The sequence below is a fragment of the Brachyhypopomus gauderio genome, chromosome 1 (genome assembly GCF_052324685.1).
Source record: "Brachyhypopomus gauderio isolate BG-103 chromosome 1, BGAUD_0.2, whole genome shotgun sequence".
Taxonomy (NCBI): domain Eukaryota; kingdom Metazoa; phylum Chordata; class Actinopteri; order Gymnotiformes; family Hypopomidae; genus Brachyhypopomus; species Brachyhypopomus gauderio.
In genome coordinates, this window is record NC_135211.1 from 12676773 (window position 1) to 12696243 (window position 19471).

The 19471-nt window shown below is 50.2% G+C and overlaps 3 protein-coding genes across 8 annotated transcripts in view; 1 reads left to right on the forward strand and 2 right to left on the reverse strand.

Annotated features, from left to right (window-relative positions):
- Positions 1-2462, reverse strand: part of map1aa (microtubule-associated protein 1Aa) — a 29574-nt gene extending 27112 nt beyond the window's left edge. Inside the window, exon 1 of the mRNA XM_076997332.1 lies at positions 2295-2462. The gene's annotated coding sequence lies outside the window, so the exon portion shown is untranslated. The remainder of the gene's footprint in view (positions 1-2294) is intronic.
- On the forward strand, positions 820-14486 carry tp53bp1 (tumor protein p53 binding protein, 1). Of its 5 annotated transcripts, none has more exons than XM_076997352.1 (29): positions 820-1188; positions 3228-3436; positions 3519-3600; positions 3686-3767; positions 3853-3914; positions 4114-4257; positions 4340-4394; positions 4479-4639; positions 4821-4944; positions 5061-5155; positions 5235-5428; positions 5559-6765; positions 6877-6993; positions 7112-7312; positions 7479-7545; positions 8529-8612; positions 9259-9574; positions 9671-9715; positions 9862-10011; positions 10218-10438; positions 10894-11043; positions 11228-11589; positions 11754-11945; positions 12273-12446; positions 13057-13236; positions 13413-13507; positions 13602-13798; positions 13925-14061; positions 14178-14486. In XM_076997352.1, exons 2-29 carry the CDS (start codon positions 3257-3259, stop codon positions 14360-14362), a joined length of 5259 nt encoding a protein of 1752 aa, XP_076853467.1. In that variant the 5' UTR covers positions 820-1188; positions 3228-3256; the 3' UTR covers positions 14363-14486. The 5 variants fall into 5 exon arrangements, with proteins under 5 accessions (XP_076853467.1, XP_076853478.1, XP_076853463.1 ...); XM_076997348.1 differs by lacking the exon at positions 820-1188 and adding an exon at positions 2357-2668; XM_076997356.1 differs by lacking the exon at positions 820-1188 and adding an exon at positions 2357-2668 and having other exon boundaries at positions 4479-4627.
- Positions 14484-19459, reverse strand: tubgcp4 (tubulin gamma complex component 4). 2 transcript variants are annotated; one of them, XR_013129462.1, is made up of 19 exons: positions 19323-19459; positions 18965-19093; positions 18736-18858; positions 18599-18652; positions 18449-18505; positions 18270-18349; positions 17691-17892; positions 17448-17613; positions 17224-17348; positions 17093-17143; positions 16913-17018; positions 16720-16827; positions 16101-16245; positions 15630-15807; positions 15402-15536; positions 15203-15319; positions 14936-15075; positions 14742-14837; positions 14484-14686 (listed from the first exon to the last, which is right to left on the reverse strand). XR_013129462.1 is itself a non-coding variant. In XM_076997402.1 (18 exons), the coding sequence occupies exons 1-18, from the start codon at positions 19398-19400 to the stop codon at positions 14825-14827; spliced, it is 2007 nt and encodes a 668-aa protein (XP_076853517.1). In that variant the 5' UTR covers positions 19401-19459; the 3' UTR covers positions 14484-14824. The 2 variants fall into 2 exon arrangements, 1 of the variants encoding a protein (XP_076853517.1); XM_076997402.1 differs by having other exon boundaries at positions 14484-14837.
- Positions 19460-19471: the final 12 nt, after the last annotated feature.

Consider the following 19471-nt stretch of genomic DNA (forward strand, 5'->3'; position numbering starts at 1 on the left):
AACGTCATGAACAAAATGGAGGAGAGTTGAGAGAACTCAACTCAATATCAAATTAATTTAAGGCGATGGCCCTGAGTAGTATTTTGAATAACTTCAATATTAACCTTGTCCAAAACTGGTCTTTCAGTTACAATAAAAACTAAGCAGACAAATGAATTAATTTATTCCTAAATAACAGTTATATCGCTGCGTAGCTGTTCATAGAGGATACTTTGACCTTAGAGGATACTTTGACACTTTGACCTTAAATCGAGCTGGGTTTGTGTCTCACAAGATATTGTAGCTACTTGTAGTACAGGGGCATGTTCGTACACCGTAAAAATCTTTACGTCCACAGGACTACTGAGGCTACGTAATTATCTACTGCCCCCTGCTGGTCGTCTGAATCCACGTCGAAACGGCATGATCTCCCCATGATGACTGACGAGACCTATCTGAGGTGATGAGATCTGACGGATTGACATGGCAACAAATATTAACAATAAATGTAACACAACATCATACTTGACTGATGGGAGACTGAACGTGCGCGTGCATCGAGTGTTTTGCGTCTTTGAGGTTGTATTACATTCTTAACATTTTAAGAGTTTAAGGCACAACAGAGATTTACCTGCATCTCCTTGTCTGTACTAGGCTATCAGCTTACCTTAACATCTAAGAAATTGTTCAAGTTACTGAGGAAGACTCAGAAGGAGGTGCATTTCTACCTCAGCAGGCTATTATTTATAGACAAAAAAGACACACGAGCTGCCTCGCGTTGCAGTGTAATCAGAGCCCCCACAAGAAGGTCGAATTTAGCACTGCAAAGTGTACATTTGTTAACATTAGTCACTGCATCATGTAAAAGATTGTGAAGGTTAGACGAGCGATGAAGCAGGGTACGGCAAGACTTGACTCATTTTTGTGTTATTATGTAAGAAATTATTCCGCAAAAGAGCGCAAAAATGTAGGGGTACACGAAAGATTTCCACTCGTATTTATTCATGCACGTATCGGCGATTAATTGGCACGCGTGCGCGCACACATCAAGAAGGCCAGCGCATCTTTATGTGACAGCTGTGTGGCTCACCCCACACCCTGTCTGAAAGGGCGAAGGAAACCACACTCCGTCGCATCAATGCAATTTCGTCCTGCACAATTTATGAAACGAAACAGCCACCGTTTTGTACAGGGATTTCAACTTCTCAGGTAACCGCAAAATATTTGTAAATCTTTACAATCGCCGTGAATTGTTGCGAGCGCCGGGCTCGACGATGGATTGTGCTAATGGGTGGACTGGATAGGATGGGTTTTTTTTTTGCTGCGTAGTGATTTGAAATGGAAATAAACAGATGTGCACTGTTGTACAGTCCGAAATATGTGAATATACCACCTCGTCACTGTAGATGCGATTCTGGTTCGCATTTATTGGCTTTAAAGTCTGAATAAGGTGGTGGATAACAAGTGATGCTCCGCCGGCACGGGTGCAAATCGCATCGTAAGTTCAGGAAATTTCAAGAAAATCCGTTTCAGAAATAGAGCGCAATCAATCAACACGGGTGAACTTGGTGACACATGTCTGCAGACCATGAACAGGGAGTGAATGAAATGCATGGCTGGTGATGCCATTATCATCGATGGCGTCATCTGAACAGCAAGGATCATTAACTGTCATGCTGTGGATGTGCAAATACAAAATGGTCACGTTGTTCGTTCAAGTTTGTACCTATAGGTTATAAACGACGATAGGCTATATGATCACGGCACCAGATAAAACACGTAGTGACGTCGTGGACCGGTTCAGTTGGTACACTTCTAAGTAGGTCTAAGCTACTGTATGACAAACTCTTTTAAAACAAAGTTGGTGGTAGCTATATAGCGGGTTAATTAAACATGAACATAAGACACACAAAACATAAACTGGCACTTTTTGGTGTTGAATACAAATGTAACACCCCTTCTCCTTCAGATTCACTCCTCTCATCCTCGGGTCTATGAACGCCTGTCAACACAGTTCAAAACAGCTGGCCGAGGCTTCACTGTCAGCCCTGATACGTCCACGAATATATCGCTCAATTGTTGTCTTTTTAAAGCATGTTTTCGTTTATTTTGTTTATGCCAACTTCATTAAGACACAAAAAACAACCCCTCACTTTTTTGCATGGGGTTGAACGGCAAGTCATGGCCTTTGAAGCTAGACTGCTCACCTCATGCAACCTACATGTAGCCAACTGAGAAGTAACAGAAGAAAATGGTTCAGAACTGAAAAACAACTAAAAAAGGAGCAAGCACACTGCACGGTGCGCTGTGTTTACCATCTCTTGGCCACACTTCCCATCCTCTCTGTCGCGTGCCGGACGACACAAGAACTCCAAAACGTTCTTCTTGCTTTTCCCTTTTACCATCTGCACAACGGCACTCGTTGGTGTGTGGGAGACCAGAGCACCGCCCATGCAACACGAACCCGGTCCGGGATGGTGCTGCTGGCCCAAGGTCGGCCTGGGCTCCGCTCGTCTAGTGTATTGGCGCGAGGCACGAGGGTGATCGGCACGCGGGGGGTTAAACACACGAACCGAAAGGAGCAGGAAGCGAGGATCTATGATCGAGGTGTTGTTGTGTGTGTATTGACGTGCCAACGAAGAGCATCGTAAATGCATCAAGATCCATCTGCTTAAAGGCCACACGCACGGTAACGGGATGATTTTGCACACGTACTTTTAACTACAAGACTTAGAAACGCAGTTTTTGAGTCGGCTAAGCTAACAGGCTATCCCACGGTTAGCCGGCAGCGCTGCACAAACAAGGTTTCTCTCCCCACAGCTAATTAACTACGTTTTATGTTCACTTCAATGCTAGATAACTAACTTTGGGTGGGTGGATAGATTGCGAAACTGTAATTTGTGTTTGCAAAAGGTTTTTGTTTATTATGCAAGCGCTGGATGACCTAGCAAGCACCGATCAAACCATTATGGCGAATGTATGGAGTGCACGTTGAATTAACTGACCTAACACTGCAGCTACTAGGCCTGATCTGTCGTGTAGGAGCGATAGGTTCGCCGTTTAGATCGGTCGATGGATGCATTTTGCACGTTTGCGAGCGTTAAGCGGTGTTATGTTTGTAAATCGGGGCCTTGAGGCAGTATGGCCGTTTTTCCAGTGTTCTGGATACACACACACGCCACGTGACTGGATCACGTCGCGCCACTCCCACTAGTCCTCCCTACAGGCTACTTCATCTTTTCATGCAGCTACAGTCTGCCGAGCCCGATGCATCCTTATGGATCCCGGTGGGAGTGATCTGGAGTCCAGTCTGCCCCAGGCCGAGAACCCTTGCCTCATCGTTGAAGACTCCCAGCCCGACAGCGTCGCCTTGGAAGACGACCCAGATAGCAGTTATCGTGCGCTGCTCGCCCGTCGCTTCTCCAACCTCCAACCCGCCTCGCACAGCCCTGTCCTGGTGAGAGCTATATCGTCATGTTAAAGACGCCTCTCGTTAGCCTTTCAAGAATGAGTAAGTCAAGCTATTTTCTGTCTTCCAGGAATTGATCTCTTCTCCCTCGAAAAGTAGATGTTCCCAGAGTGACTGCCAGAGTGAGAAGACTGAGGGTGTGCCACAAGCTGGTATGTGCTGGCACCCAGCGTGGTGATTTTTAGTGCTAATTAGCTGTTATTTAAAGCATTGACACTGCAATTGTTTTGCTTTTAGACAATCTGCAGCATAATCCTGGTTTGTCAGCCAACGAGCAAAGTCAAGTTTTTGAAGTTTGCTCCAATTCCAACACTAAAAGGTATGTAAAGGACAGAACAGTTACATAAATGCCTTTGGCAGACATTTACACAGAGACGTGGTCATCTCAATGACTTTCTTTGCAGAAGAGACCAAGAAGATATGGATTCCAGGGCTGACTCTACCACTCACTGTGCACAAACAGAAGGTGAGCAATGCTAAACATGGCTTCCTTCATAGCTCGCACAGTTCACTGTGTTTTAAGAGCCTCTATCACTTTAGCCAGAGGTGAGTTTCAGCAGCTCCTCAGATTTTCAGAGGAGAGAAGACAAAAAAACCCCACTACCACCAAAACTCCCATAAGCAGGTATATTCATTTGTTCTGTGTGTGTTTATTGTTTCCATAGAGGGAATGTCTCAGTTTTGTCTCCTGGAGCTGTCCGAGAGTCAGGGTTTACGTGACCGCCATGACGGAGATAGTAGCGATGAAGATGTGGAGGCGACACCTGCCAACCTCCTGCCTCCAACTAGCCTGAAACCGGCCGGCCAAAGTAAATTTAAAGTCCAACGACTTGCTCTGTTGTAATCCTTTATGTCTACTGCCAGTCATGATAATGTTTGTGTGGCTTTCAGTGGCGAACGACAGCTCCTTTAAGACATCGGGCAGCCAAGATGGCAGATCTAAAAGGTTAAGAGCGGAAGAGCATCCACACCCCGCTTCTTTCAGATGCCGCCCGGTTTGTTGTGTTTTCAGCTCCTCTCTCGTTGTTAGGCCAGAGGTGAGTTCCAGCAGCCCTTCCGATCCTCAGAGGACCGAAGGCAGAAAGCTGAGTGTACAGGCCATCTTGCACTCGCAGCTGCCCGAGTCGGTGGAGGCGGAAGACGAGGAGATCGTCTCCTCCCAGGATGACCTGTTCGATGGTGAGCGCGACGGTGAGAATTGTTCGCACGTCCTCTCGACTTGATAAGAACTGTAACATCTGATTAGAGATTTCCTGTTTGTGTGCTAAAAAGGATAAAAAGATAGCGTGTGCTGCTGGGTGCTAGGCCTGGACCTTCTGGATCTTGGGTTTCCCCAGTGCATCTCCATATTGTCGTTGTTTTTGTACCTCAGGCTCTACGGTAGACAGCACAGTAGCGGAACCTGAGAAGCAGGAGCCCACATCCACCCCTGCACACAGCCTCCACCTGCTGCACCTCTCCGGCCAGGGGACCCTGGTGCAGGAGAGCCTCTCACAGTACGAAGTCCTAAACTATGGCTGCTCATGCCTCCGAGCGCTAAAAAATGCATAGAAAAAAGCTGTTAGACAAATACATTGTAAACATAGATGTTTTTATTTCTCCGTTTCTGTAGACAGTCTGTTGACTTTGTGGCTGCCACCCAGGATGACATAAGCCACGCCCCCATCATAGTTCCCAACTCGCCAACGGGGCAGGAGAACGAGCACGGTAGGATATCAGGATGGAGGGTCTGGGGTTGAACATCTGAAAAACGGGTCCCTCATTCTCCTTCTCGTGACTCAAATAGAGTGCGATGAGGTTGCGGATTCTCCAATGGACACGTCTGGCCCTCCAGAAGACCAAGGCCACGGGAGGGGGGAGGAGCCAATGGACATGGAACCCGTACCTAAGCCCACAACGTCCACCCCCGTGTCCCAGAATTCTCCCAAGTTTGCTTTGGAGAAGAACCTCTCTCTGCCAACGCAGCCTGAATTTTCACACGTAAGCATTTTACTCGGCCATATCTTCATTGATTGTTTGATGTGTTTTCTCTTTGTATCTTTGTTACTAATATATGAGCTTCTGTATGCTGACCCACCCATTGTTTTGGTTTGTTTTTGCTTTGGTTCAGGATGTTTTTGTCCCTACCCCTTGCTTAGAAAGTGGGGACTGCAGTCAAAGTGCAGACACTTCAAAGAGGAAAGTGTTGGAGAAAGAGAACCCTTCCACCACACAAGATGCAGGAACACCAAAAGCACTCACTGCTGGCCGGCCGCTGGAGGTGGCGAACTCCCTCCGCTTGGCACTCGACAGCGAGAAGGACGTTTCTGATGAGAAGACTCAGGTGTTCCCAGTGGATGACGGCAGTCAGGACACGCAGATAGAGGACATCGGAGGGACTGTAGGGGTGGAAGAGAAAGGTCCAGGCCCCGCGCACCAGAATGAGAACTCGAACAAGGACGAATCTTGTCTTGGTAAAATTGAGAGTTCGCAGCAGGTGTCCCAGGGGTCCGACGTGGAAAGTTCGCGTGCTGATTGTGGAAGGAACGAGGAAGTCCGTCCCTCCCAAAAATCGCTCTCGCCATCTGCAAACGAACAGGATGCAAACGTGAGTGGCGGCACGGCTAACTCGCAGAGCGCTGCGGACGAGCCCTTGGCCCGGCGCGCGGCCGAAGGGGCGGTGGGTAAAGACCTGACGGACAGCGCTTGTTCACAGAGCACAGCACCAGTTAGTGGGGGTGCCGTCTCCGCCCAAGTTAACAAACCGTCTGTTACAACCCCAAACAAGAGTGCCGTGAGGGAAGAAGACGAAGGAGGCCTCGGTTTTCCAAAGCTGAGCCAGCCTGTGTCGCAGAGTCTCAGAAGTGTTGGGAACGCTGAAGACGGGGATCGGGAGGAAGACGACGAGAGGATGGATGAAGACGAGGTCCAGAGCACGAGCAGGAGTGAGGTTTCCAGGCTGGGCCTAGCTCTCTCTCCGAGTCAGGCGCGATCCCCAGAGCCAATGGAGCAGGGAGGGGAGGGATCCGAGCCCACGGCCAGCGGCGGGCGCCCCGCGGGTGGCAAGGCGGAGGAGAGCTTCAGTGTCACGGTGCTCGAAGAGAGCCAGAGAGCCTCCCAGGAGAAGGTTGAGCTCGAAAGATCACAGGCGTTCCGGAGTGCCTCGCAGCCTGTGTCGGGCTCCCTGAGGGAGACGGGCGAGTCGGCCAGGAAGGCCACGAGCTCCCAGCCCAGCGGCTCGGGGGTGGAGTCCTCCGCCCGCTCAGGGGTCGGGCCACAGGTCTCCAAGACCGGGGACGGCGGGGGGGCCAACAAGAGCCTGAGCGACAGCTCTGACGGTACGATCCAGGACAGCACACCAGCACCGTCTCTCCTCTTCTCTGCTTAAAGGGAGCTTCCCGTTCAACGTGACCGGCTTTTTCAAACCTTTCTTTTTTTTCCCCTCACAGAGCTCCCGTTCCACTTCACACTGCCTAGGGATGGTGAGCTGATGGGGGCAGCGGTGAGCACCACTCCCCCGCACGTCCGGCTGCTGAAGAAGACGCCGCTGCACAGCACTCCTATCGGTGAGCGGGCCCGTCACCGTCAACGTGGGTGTCGTGTATAAAACCTTCTCGCGCCTCGCTGCCTCCAGCTCTCTCTTGATTCCCCACCACTGACCTGAAGCGTGTTCGATCTGCACAGAAACGAGCTCGTTACACGATCGGGCGGGAGGTGACGTTACCGGCGAGACCACGGTGGCGGCCAGTGAGATCTCTGTGGAGGAGAGTGTGGAGGGAGTGGAACCCTCAGCTGTGGGGGGTGATGGGAAACTGAGCCTAAGGATGAAGGTGGTGAGCCCTCTGGAAGAAGGCAGCCCAGGGTCGGATCGCTTCAGCCTTCAAAGTAAGAGTTTGGCTGTGCTCCCCCCCCCTTACACACCCCCAGAAATCCTCTCTCACTCCTCATCTACGTGTACTATAAATATATCGCTTTTGGCTCGGATGTGCTCCAGAAATTTCGCTGTCAATCTGTAACGTTTTAACCGTGAATTTTGTAATGCCTCCCCCAGAGCCTGCTTTATCAGACGAGGAAGGCTCTGTCTCCAAGGCTACCACTGTCGTCAAGGCTGTTACCAGGTAACGTGCAACGGTTGCTATGCAAGATGGCTCATTTGCGCGAGCGCGCACTCCGAGTGTGTTTCTTGGCTTCGCGGTCGTCTGTTCGTGGGCACTTAATGTAGCGTACTGCTGAAATACAGGGTCCCATTACCGCACCGCCATTGCGGGAAGCCACAGGGGGCCGTTACTGTGTGGCCGCTTTTACTACAAAGCGGTGCTCGAAGCAGAGAACAAGGGAAGCCACTCCTCCCTGTTTATTATGCGATGTGGTGCAATGCGATTGGTGTTCAATACTCAGGGATTGTTGAGCTATGAGGCCTGGTTCTTGCCCCAGGGCGTGTGCTCATTTGATGCAGTATGCTCGGACATGCCTACTGACCACAGCAGCTGGCCTGCCTTGGCAGGTAGGGAATCGGAGTATAGATACAGTGAGTCTGGGAAGACCGCCTCCCAAATCCACCATCCCACGACCTAGTTATGCACTGTTACTGGACCGTACCACAGACGGGTAAACCTAGGTAAAATGAAATGATTCATAAATGATTGATATCCCACAGTGCGAATAAGCTTGGATGTAGACGTGCTCTAGACCGATTATCTTGAATGTACTGTTCACGTGGCTTATATCTAATCTTTAACATTAACATTCATATTTGCTCGCTTCTCAAATGATACACCCACATGTTTCTGTGCTGTTGCCCTCTAACGTCCTGTCCTGTATCTGTCCGCTAACCTTGATTTGTGATGTCGGCTGAAACGTAATACGCTCCACCACCCTCGTCCTCTAACCAGGCATTCTGAACTTGATTCCACATAATAAGGCCATAATTATAATAAACACTAAAGCTGCGTGAGGGTGAGCGGGAGGGGGTGGAGAATGCTAAACACAAACCAAACGTTACATAGAGGTGTTGCGTTACCACACTGCAAATGTCTAGTTGTACTCTTTTATTTACATGCTTATTTTAGACGTCTTGTGTGTTGCTGTGTGTCTTCTGCAGTCCGTCTGTGTTTAGCCGTGTGAGGGAGGTTCACAGGCAGCTCCAGGTTGAGGAGACACGGGAGTCCGGCGATCAGCCCCTCAGGTGCGGCTCCGCTCCACACACACACCACCTCCGCTCCCGCCGCCCTAGCAGGAGGACGGTTCGAGCGGACCGGTCCTGTGGTGTGTTTTGGTAGTGGCGGTGGTGTACGATCTTGGATTCGGAGTAAAGGTGTATTACACAAGTTGGGCCGCATTCGGAGAACAACTGCGTTTGTTTCTTTCTGAGCGTTGCCCGATTTGGGGAGTTTCCTGGGAGACTTCCTATCGAGGCTGCTCTCTTGGTAGGGGCTATTTTTGGGAAGTCATTAAGTGGATTTGATGGTGTCCCGTTTGCTTGGGTGGAGTGGCTGTGTACCCTACTTCCACCACACGAGGGGGCTATTTTGGGCCAAAACCAACAGCCCATGGGGGGGGGGGGGGCTGCTTTGCTGGGTTTGGAGCTATTCTAAGGCTTAAGGTCTTCTTGAAGGTCTTGTGCTTGTCATTTAATTCCCTGTTTAAACACATCCGTAAGCAACAGCCTGCCAACATTTCACAAATATTTTAGTTTACTCTAGGACTCTAAACTCTGTTTTTGTAGATTGAGAAAGCTTTTGCGTGTGTGTGTGTGTGTGTGTGTGTGTGTGTGTGTGTGTGTGTGTGTGTGTGTGTGATTTTAATGTATTTTTTCCTCTTTTGTCCACTAGACATCCGAGTACAACTGCTCACAGCCTCTCGGGCACTGGTGGACTTGCGTCTCCAGATCGCCCCCTGGAGGCAGTAGGTAATGGTACAGCAGGTGGGCTCAGTAGGGCTGCTCACCGACCATCACAGCAGCCCAACGGCACCGTCCCAGACGCTGAGCCTCTAGTCACCGCTCCGGCCCAGGCACAGCCCTTAGCAGGAGGTGAGCAGGAGGCCCCCAGCACTTCTGGACAGGCGTGTGGGACACCCCTACGACAGAGAGCTGTCTCTCAGCAAACCAGCATTGACTTTCCTTCGGCCACCAGCCCTGTTAGAAAAGTACGCCATTCACCCGCTTCAAGATAAATCACTGTTAGTGCAGAAATCATGAAATCTATTTTGTAAACGGTGTTATCTCTTTCTCGTCTTCATCAGAGAGCCGTCTCTCAGCAGACCAGCTTGGATATCTCTGGAGGGAGGGTAAGAGATTTTTTACCTCAAATGAAATATAAAAAATAAATCATATAAACGATTGCAGTTATTTAACAAAGTCGCACGTTTGAATACTTCAACCATGCCGCGGCCTGCTGTGCTGTTAAGTATTCTTCATCCTGTTCCTCGTACAGAGTGAGCCCGTCACTCCGCCCCGATCCCAACCCGGGCCGTCCCACCGCAGACACGTCCGCACCGTGCAGGAAGTGCGCACCACGGTCACCCGCATCATCACCGACGTGTACTACGAGGACGGCAGGGAGGTGGAGCGTAAGGTGGTGGAGGTGAGGACGGGTGGGACCCTAAACATACGCCCCACCATCCCCTCGAGCGACGGTGCGAGCCGCCCGAGCCAAGGCGGAGCTAGGAGCTGCATCGTTTTAGCCGATCGTTTTGGTTTTTGGCGTTCTACGTTTACGTGTTTCAGCCTTTGGCGGACGTTGATTTGTTGCGTACGTCAGCGTGACTATACGAGTGATCTCCGCTACAGGAGTCTGAGGAGCCCGTGGTAGAGCGTTGTGTGGTGGACAGCGACGTCTCCCCCTCCCGCACCGGCAGCTCCATGACGTCGGGGGACCTGGCGGACGTGAGCTCGATCTCCTCCAAGGCCCCCTCCCACCACAGCTCCAGCGGCACCAGCAGCGGGGGCCCCGGTCCCAGCAGGGCGGCCGACTTCGTCATGCCCGCCGGCCGCGGGGCGAAGTCCGGCAGGTGAGTTCCGCCGCGACGTGACCTTGTGTGACCTGAGCATGACCTCTAACACTAACTGTTCCTTCTGGTGACTACACGTGCTCTGCGAGTTGTATACATAAAATAATTTAAAAAATGGTTTTTTTATTAGGCCTTAAGTTAGCTAATGGTTGGGAATTGCAACAACTAAGCTGGGCTCATGTCTGTACATGAGACATTGTGCAGTGAAATTGTACTATAGTATAAAACCAGAATAAATAATAACAAATACTCCATCGCTGAGCATGTGTGTAGTTGTCTGTATCTTTTAATCTTTAACCTCTTCTAGTCCTATGTAATGCAAATCTGGATAAGTTTAAACATTTTCTGGTTTGAGAACCATCAGAGCCCAGCTAATGCTCTTCTCGCTGGTTAGCAGCAGCTGCCCAGGTGTGAGCACCCCCTGATAGCTCCACGTTGGTCTGTGTATTCCCCAGCCCCAGAAGAGGGGGCAGACAGCCTATGGCTAGCGTGGCGGCTGGCTCGGAGTTCATGGGCGTGCTGGGCTCTCCAGGTACCGCTGCCCCACTCAGCCCCCGTGGCTATGCCCGGCGAGGACGGCCCCCCTCGCGCACCACCATGTCCAGGTGAGGGCGCTCTGGGTGCCGGGTCCTCCCCAGTCATGGCAAACCCCCTTTATTAGTCCATTAACACCTTTCTCCTGTACCATAGAAAAACCTTCTCATCTAGACACTCTCACTAACACCCACCAGTCTTGGCAGCGGTAAATATAATGCAGTTTACCGTCTGTGTCTCGTCCCTCTCTGTCAGAGGGGGGCGGGGGGGTCACAGAGGTGGTGCCCACAGCCTGGCTGCATCTTCCTCCGAGGAAGATCTGCTCGCTCGCCCCGTCTCCCGCGTCCTGGGACGCTCGGACTCGCTGAACGCGGCGTCTCCCGAGAGCGGCGGCGGAACCAGCAGCTTCGTGGGCCTGCGCGTGATGGCGAAGTGGTCGTCCAACTCTTACTTCTACTCGGGCACCATCACTCGGGACCTGGGCGAGAGCCATTTCCGCGTGCTCTTCGACGACAACCAGGAGTGCGAGGTGCAGGGGAGGGACGTCCTGCTCTGCGACCCCATCCCCGTGGAGGCGGAGGTGACCGCGCTGACGGAGGAAGAGTACTTCAACATGGGTGAGAGGTGGCTACGGAGCCGCGGGGTTGTGTCTGCGCCGGGAATTCGTCTGGGTCTAGTCCTTCAGCTACATTCCTTGAGTTTATTATTAAGTGTAGCGAGATATAAATGCGGCCGGTCGTTCTTGAGGTCCGGTGTCCTACGCGTGTCTTTTGTCACGCAGGTTTGGTGAAGGGCCATAAGAGGCAAGGCTCCGAGCTGCTGTACTGCGTGGAGAAGGACGGCCAGACGGCGTGGTACGGCAGGACGGCGGTCATCCTCACCATGGAACAGGGAAACCGCCTGAGGGAACAACATGGCCTCGGGCCGTACGAGCCCCTGCCGCCCCCGGTCATGGCCTCCGATATCAGCCTCGGTGAGAGTCCTGTTGTTGTCATAGCGGGCTACACTTTTTGATGGTCAATAATGCGATTGAACAAGCAACTAATTCGATGCTTGTTAGCACAATGCAAATGGGATGATAAATGGTAGCTGTTAGCTTCCATTTCCTGACGGACCTGAAGGACATTGAGACATTGAGGCTCGTGAGAGACATTTTTTTTTCCCCACAAAAAGAAACATGTCCACAATTGTTTCTGCAGTATGAACACCGCACAGTGCATGTTGGGAGAACGTAGCGCGCTGCTAAGCTGTCCTGCTAATGTGCTAACGTAGGAGCTAATGGACCGTCCTCTCCCCACAGACAACCTGGTGGAGGGGAAACGGAGGCGTCGGGGAAACGGTTCCGGACCAGGAACACCAACCCGTGGCGCCACCAACAGCCCGAGAACCCCGGGGAAACGAAAACTGTCGAGCTCTGTGGAGGAAGAGAAGACTCCTGCAAAGAGAGGACGGCGAGGGGGCGGGGCCAGAGTGGGTATGGACACCGCTGTCTGATTGGACGGATGTTCATGACGCAGTGCGTCACCAGGACATTTGAAGTGTTCCTGTTATTTGTGTTAATGGCTTCATGATTGCATCCTTTAACTAGCCATTTCTTTTTAACATTTTACCATGAGTTAAGATCTATGAACTGATTTTTCTGGGCTTTTAAATGGTTTTTAATATCTGTTTTAAAATGTATTTGCATTTAAGGTTTACATATTTTTACTAACCCCCAATAAGTTGTGAAGTTCATATGATCTTGGCATTTTTAACAACTGTTTGATATTGTACATCATGAATTGGTGATAAACAGAATTCAGAAATGATCCCTTTTTTTTGACTCTCAATGAGACACGGACCCCGTTTCTCTCGTTTGGACATTGGTACGTCACTGAATGTTCACTGAATGAGTTCTGGGGGCACTGGGATAGACGGGTCACGTAGGCATCAGTGTGTACTCATCACTCACATGGTGATGGCTCCATTTAACCTGAACTCTTGCTATTCATTGCTAGTTCTTAAATTCAGAGTCTGGGTGTTGAGGTTGGCGTGACCCGCGTTGTCCTGTGTGCTCACTTCTGTGTCTGCAAACGCGTGTTCAGGCTCGCGAGGGGCCGCATGCAACACGTCTGGGAGCGGCGCGGAGCTGCCGGCCGACCCCAACGACCTCGTCCTGAGCCACGGACCACTTCCTGAGAGCACCTCCCTCTTCATGGGCTTCGTTTTCATGCTCACTTACTCCTCCGAGCACGACCGGGAGGTCAACGAGACGACCTGCGACGGTGAGGAGGGGAGGGAGTCGTGACGTTGGGAAAGAACGTTGCTGGGCCAACGTGTTGATTGTTTGGAAAATATCACCAATCAGCACGTCATTTTTTATTTTGGGGGGGGGGGGGGGGGGGGTATTTGCATAATATCAGTCCTTTGTCTAAGATGTTTTCCTGACTTTTGTCATTAGAAGGTGTGCAGACAGCCCCGTACAACAAGCGGTACACAGAGAGACAGCTCGAGGCCGGAGGAGGAATGATCTTGCCTGAATTTAACGAAGAGCAGGTCAGACATCAATTATGGCTTCCACCCGCTTTACTTAGTTCAGCAAAACCTTTACACGACGTTCAAGGTCTTGACTGAATTCCTGTTGGTTCAGTGTAAGGCAGCCTATCAGAGCCTCCTGATAGCGGACCAGCACTGCCGCACCAGGACCTACCTGCTGTGCGTGGCGGGCGGCGTTCCCTGCGTCTCGCAGGTCTGGGTGAGGGACTGCTGTCAGGAGAAGAAGCTGATGAATTACCGTAACTACCTGCTCCCGTCTGGACTGGGGCCCGAGAAACGCATCATAGAATGGTAAACCCTTGCACTGCGAACACAGTACATTCTCATCCGTTTCAGTGCATTTGGTGAAACTTTTCTGTTCGACTTGATTTCATTTTTATATATTTTTTAATAAAGCTTGTTTTTCGTTATATACAGGCATGCACGTTGTAACCCCTTCAAAGCGCTGAAGGTTCTGCTGTTTGCGGAAAACCGTGTGGACCTGTGGTCTGCTCTGCTCACCATGTGTGGAGCAGCAAAGGTCCATCAGCATAAAACTAATGGGAACGGTTCAGGTAGGCACGCCTTTGTACGTTTCCCGAGCATCGAAATCTCAAACGGAAACCGTAGTGTCTTTTAAAGGTGTTGTAAAACTGTACCGAACTGAGCCGTCTTCTGCGTGGCTTTGCAGACGTGCCGGCCGAGAGGTTCGACGTGGTGGTGTCCGCCCAACCGTGCTCCCCGGACCTGCTGAAGTGGGCCGCCGCGGCCGACACGCCCGTGGTGTCTCTGGAGTGGCTGGTTCAGAGCGTCATCTGCGGAGAGCGCCTGGCCTACGCGGCCCAGCCCGAATACCGGCCCGACAACTCGGCCTGAACCGCCTCCGTTGGGCCGGGCTCTTCTGTCTTTTAAATGTTCTGCTGTTTTAGTGCATGCCTGCCTTTTACTGTACATAGTTTTAAGCTGTTTTTATGAAGTATTAAACTGTGCGTTTCTTTTCTTTCGTCGGGTTTTATTTCGAGCAACAGTAACATGTTCAGCAAAGCAGTATCTACATGACAAGAAACAACAAGAAACATTTAAATCACTGGAGACAAGCCAGCGTATATACACAACGTCTGCACCAACACGAGCGTATATATATATATATATATATATATATATATATATATATATATATACACACACACACACACAACGTCTGCACCAACACGAGCGTATATATATATATACACACACACACACACACACAACATCTGCACCAACACGAGCGTGTCCCGTTGAGGTTGCACCTTGCATTCCTCCTGTGCGCTTGGAGGCTCCGCCCACATCCATGTCTCAGAGGCCAAAGCTGCATGGGAGGAGGGGGGAAAGCAAACGTGGGTGTGAACCTTTTTGCAGTTGTCAGCAAGCTGAATGACCCTGCGGCCTCTGCATCCCCGCACGTACCTGCCCAGGGTGCCGCCCGAGTGGGTGTAGTACTTGTTGTAGTCTAATCGCAGCAGCAGCTGTGCCAGGTCCGAGTTGATCTGGTGGTTTCGCACGCTGGACAGGATCTTAAACAGGAGGAAGGACTGGCGGCTGAACCCCTGCCAGGTAAACAAAGCGCAGCGTCGTTTGTAAGACCAAGACGGAGGCGACGCAGACTGACCGACTGCAGTTGGAGGAGAACTGCAACTCTGTGTGCAGAGGGCAAGATGAGTTTGTATGGCTTACCTTCACCATGATGTCCAGCTGGGCTGCTCCTCTCTCGTCCAGTGGAGCTAGGTTCTGGCTCACCAGGGAGCAGAAGTTGTGACAGAGATCGAGAATCTCGTTCAAGCAGTGGAACACCTAAAAAACAAAAAAGGTCAAAGTTGGAAGGCTTGTGGATGAAGGTAAATCTGCAATGAGAGACCAGGTCGGAGTCACTTACTGGCTTGAGAAGGATAAAGGACTGGGCTAAGAGATTACTGAGGAAGTGGTCATGAGCTAGTCGTATGCTCTCAAAGTCCCGGGTGGAGTTGATCTGCTGCAGGAGCTGGGAGAACTGGGACTCCAACACATCCACCTGATGGAGGAATTGCAGGTCACCAGGTGAGCGCCCGTTCCCATTACAATGCGCGCGCCTTTGAAGAGCACCTTTAACGAGGGTTCAGGGTACCTGCAGGTAATACTGCAGGTTGTCTACCAGGAAGGCCATATGGTTGCGCAGTCTCCATTTGACCGCATCGGTTTTGTTGGACTTCAAGTGTTTGCGCTGCATCTGCAGGGCCCAGCAGTGCTGCAGCTCCGACTGAACCCGCCGCACGCTCAGCAGGTACCGGAACACCACGTTGTACCTGGAGAGGAACCGGAAAGGCACGGTCACATTCACGGGGACCCTGAATGCACCTTTAAAATCCCGCGCACTTCAAAACGGCAGTCCTGCCCAGCGGATCAGGGGTGCTCGGCTCCGACTGGAGACGTTCCGGGCCGTGTTTTGGTTCTAATCCTAATGTAAAATTGATCTAGCAGACCCAGAAGTCGAGGTCTAAAGTGGCGTGTGAATATCACAGTTGGCAGTCGTGACGGTTCCACGGATCTCCTGGACCGGAGCTGGGCTCCCCTGCCTGCGTGTCTGCGTTCTTCTTACTTCTCCAGGACCGCAGGAGTGAAGAGGATGTGCAGGGGCCACTGCACCTTGTAGGCGAGTCCCAGTGCCGCCCAGCCTGTGGGCGGGGCCTCGCGAGGGGAGGAGTCCTGCGGAGGCGTGGTGCCTTCACGACTCCCGGAAGCCTCTGGAAGCACAAATGTGTCATCGGCACTGGGGCTGGCAGAAGATATACGTAAAAAACTGACCCTGGCTCCCGTAAACGCGTATGAGATTACCTCCATTCATGACTCCAGTGCTGACATGACGTGTTGTTTTCTGTTGTTTTAAGTGACACAAGTGCTGACAGAGTAGGCTACCACAGTCAGAAATCTCCAAGTGATTGAGAATGAGAATACTGATAATCACCAGCAAGTGGCGCTGTGCACCTTTCTTTTGATATGTGTGACAGAAGCATCAGGCGTTATACTGGGGCCGTGTCTCTTTTTGGCTCGTGCTCATGACTCATGTAAACACAGGTTCTACCGAGTCATTTACTAACGAGCTTCTCTTAACATCTGCAACGGATATGTGAAACGGCTTGTCCGACATCGATACCATTCGGTGCTGTGCTGTCGATGCAGATAATGAGCTGAAGTAGTCTGGATTCGGCAGCTAATACCTTTGACGTCTTTCCCTTGGTGATCGATGGTGAGATGCAACAAGGGTAACAGGTTGTCGTCGTCAAGCAGAACTTTGTGAGCAGCTTGCTGAAAAGCCACGTTGACGTCTGACGAAACAAAAAGGATCTGTGAGTTGTGCAGTGACTGCAAGTGTATTAGGACGAGATTTTTGTCGTCGACAATGATGAATACCATGTTCTGTCACCGCTGATGGGGGAGTCTTAAGCATGTGTTGAGCAAGGTCAATAAAGGCTTGGTACAGTTCCCCACGCCCCAGCAAGTAGAAATCCTTTATAATCTACAGGGGGGGGAAAAAGGATTAATAACTATAAAGTGTTTATAGTTATGCTTCTGATCCATCCAAACGTTTACCTTAAGCTGTCCCAGAAGGTCCGACTCCTCAACCATCAAGGTCCAAAGATGCTAGGAGGGAATAACAGAAGTGCGTCAGGGCACTGAAAGGTGATGGATTTTATTCGAGCACATAAAACCTCATAGCCAACCTCGGCGACTGTGCTTCGAATGCCATCTATCACGTTCTCAAAGTCCACGAGGCTGAAAAGCGGCTGCTGTTTGAGTCTGTGGAGCTCTGCTGCAAACGTGTCCTCTTGGTGTTTCAGTATGGAACCTGTGTTAGGGGACACGGCAGACAGAGACCGATATTCAAGATTCGCGGACATGTCAAAAATTGTAGCCAACTGCACTTTGCTTGCAAATTACACGTTACCTGCTCTAGACGGACTGTGGTTGTGGTTCTCAAACATTTGCACCGACTCGCCAACAAAGAGGATTTTTTCAGCCACTCGGACAGGAATGTACGAGGGGAGCGTCTCCACACGCAAGGAGAACTGCTGTAGGGAGGGAGCCAACATGTTCTCCTCCTCAATCAGCCTCTGCAGAGGGAGGCAGAGAATTCACTAATGAGCTCTCGTTAGGGTCATTTTCACCAACGTGACACTCCGCCCCTCACCAGGTCCTGCAATTCTCTCAGCTGTTTCCCGCTCAGGCCCCCGATGCCCAGGTCCTCGTCCTCCTCGTCCTGTGCGGCTGTGGCTCCTCCCACGCTGGGGCCCTGCCTCACGAAGAACTCCTCGCTCTGGTCCAGGAGGAGGCCGTGCAGCATCCAGGCCGCCAGCTGCTTGTACATGACCCCGTGACACACTGCTAGGATCCTGTTTGAGGACAACACCCCTTACTACTGGATCAGCAGTGCTCAGCTGCCTCACCATGTAGCCGACTCTCTCATGAACAATCTTTCACTGAAATCACTGAAGCAGCACTTAATACAAAACGTATTAAACACAATTAACTGAGAATACTGAGTGCAAAGAGGTGCGTCAGTGTTAAAAGAAAAATGAAGCACTTAAAAGAATCTTATTTATAACAAATTCAAATATTAGAAACTACTTACATGTGATATCAAACGTCCTATAAATACATGCAGTACCCTTTGACAAACCCCTACATTACTGATATTTCAGATATCAGGAGGTGGGTATTAGTGTTGCAGTATGATACTTGCCGAATGCTGAATCATATCTGAACTTACTTTTCTAAGGCCATCCGTACAGGTGGCAGTCCACCACAGCTGTGCTTGTAAACAGTCTCCAGAATTTGGCAGCCATGAATCTGATAAAAAAAATATACAAACAACTTTGTTTAATGTTCTTTTGTTTTTCTAATTAATTGCCAAGCTGCAAGAACCACGAACCCACAAAGCTAACTTGCCTTTTGAGATTTGATGGTCTCCACAACAACCATCACAGATGGGAAGAGTAACTGAAACTGATCAACAGGGAAAACAATGAAACAGCCATTAGCCACAATTACTCAGGACAGCATATCCAAACGGTTATTCCTTAATGTAATGTCCACTACCTGCTCCAGTTTGTAATTTACATGGGAAATGGAGAGATGTGGATCACCGAGAAACTGAAAAAGAAATTTCAAGAGATTGAACACCAGTCTTGGATGAAACAACCCTGCCAAGATGACTCATAAATCAAATGAGAAACCTCTTGTTCGAGGTCCAGTAAGGCTTGTCGGTATGGTTGTAACATTGAATGCAGGCCGGTGCAGAATGCCCGCAGGTATATCCCATGAAGTCCAGTTTGGCTTGGCTGGCTCGAATAGTGCTCCTGAGTGAGAATACAAACAAAACCCACAAACGACCTGTAGAAGATGTTCCCGACAGGTAGGACACCACGTAATGACATGTACGTGTTCATTTAGAACAACACGTACCTGCTGGTGCACATGACCCGTGTGTTGCTCTATGAACTCGGTGAACCGCACGTAGTCGCTGCCCATCTTGCACAGCCGATTGAGGACGCTGGTTTCACTGGGATGTAGAAACGGCAGGTCCTGTGATACCTGCACAAGACATCACTCATCATAGACATCATAAAGACATCATAAAGTTATATAAAATTTATATAAAAGCATTATTTTCATCACATACAAAACAACATGCACTACAAATGCAACATTTAGGCCAAAATGAATAGTTTCTATAGCTAACTAATAACTAACAAACTCAAGCGTTTATTTTTTGAGGTTTAAGGTGTAAATGCACAGTAACTAATGGAGCTATCTAACGTACCTGCAAGCCATTTCGTTTATTCCATGTAAATATTGTACCGGGATATCCACTTAAAGCAAGCAGCAGCTCGTGAATCATCGTCACAACAATCTTTAGTATTTTATTCAATGAACATTTCTATTTGGACACAATCTAACATCTGAAACAGT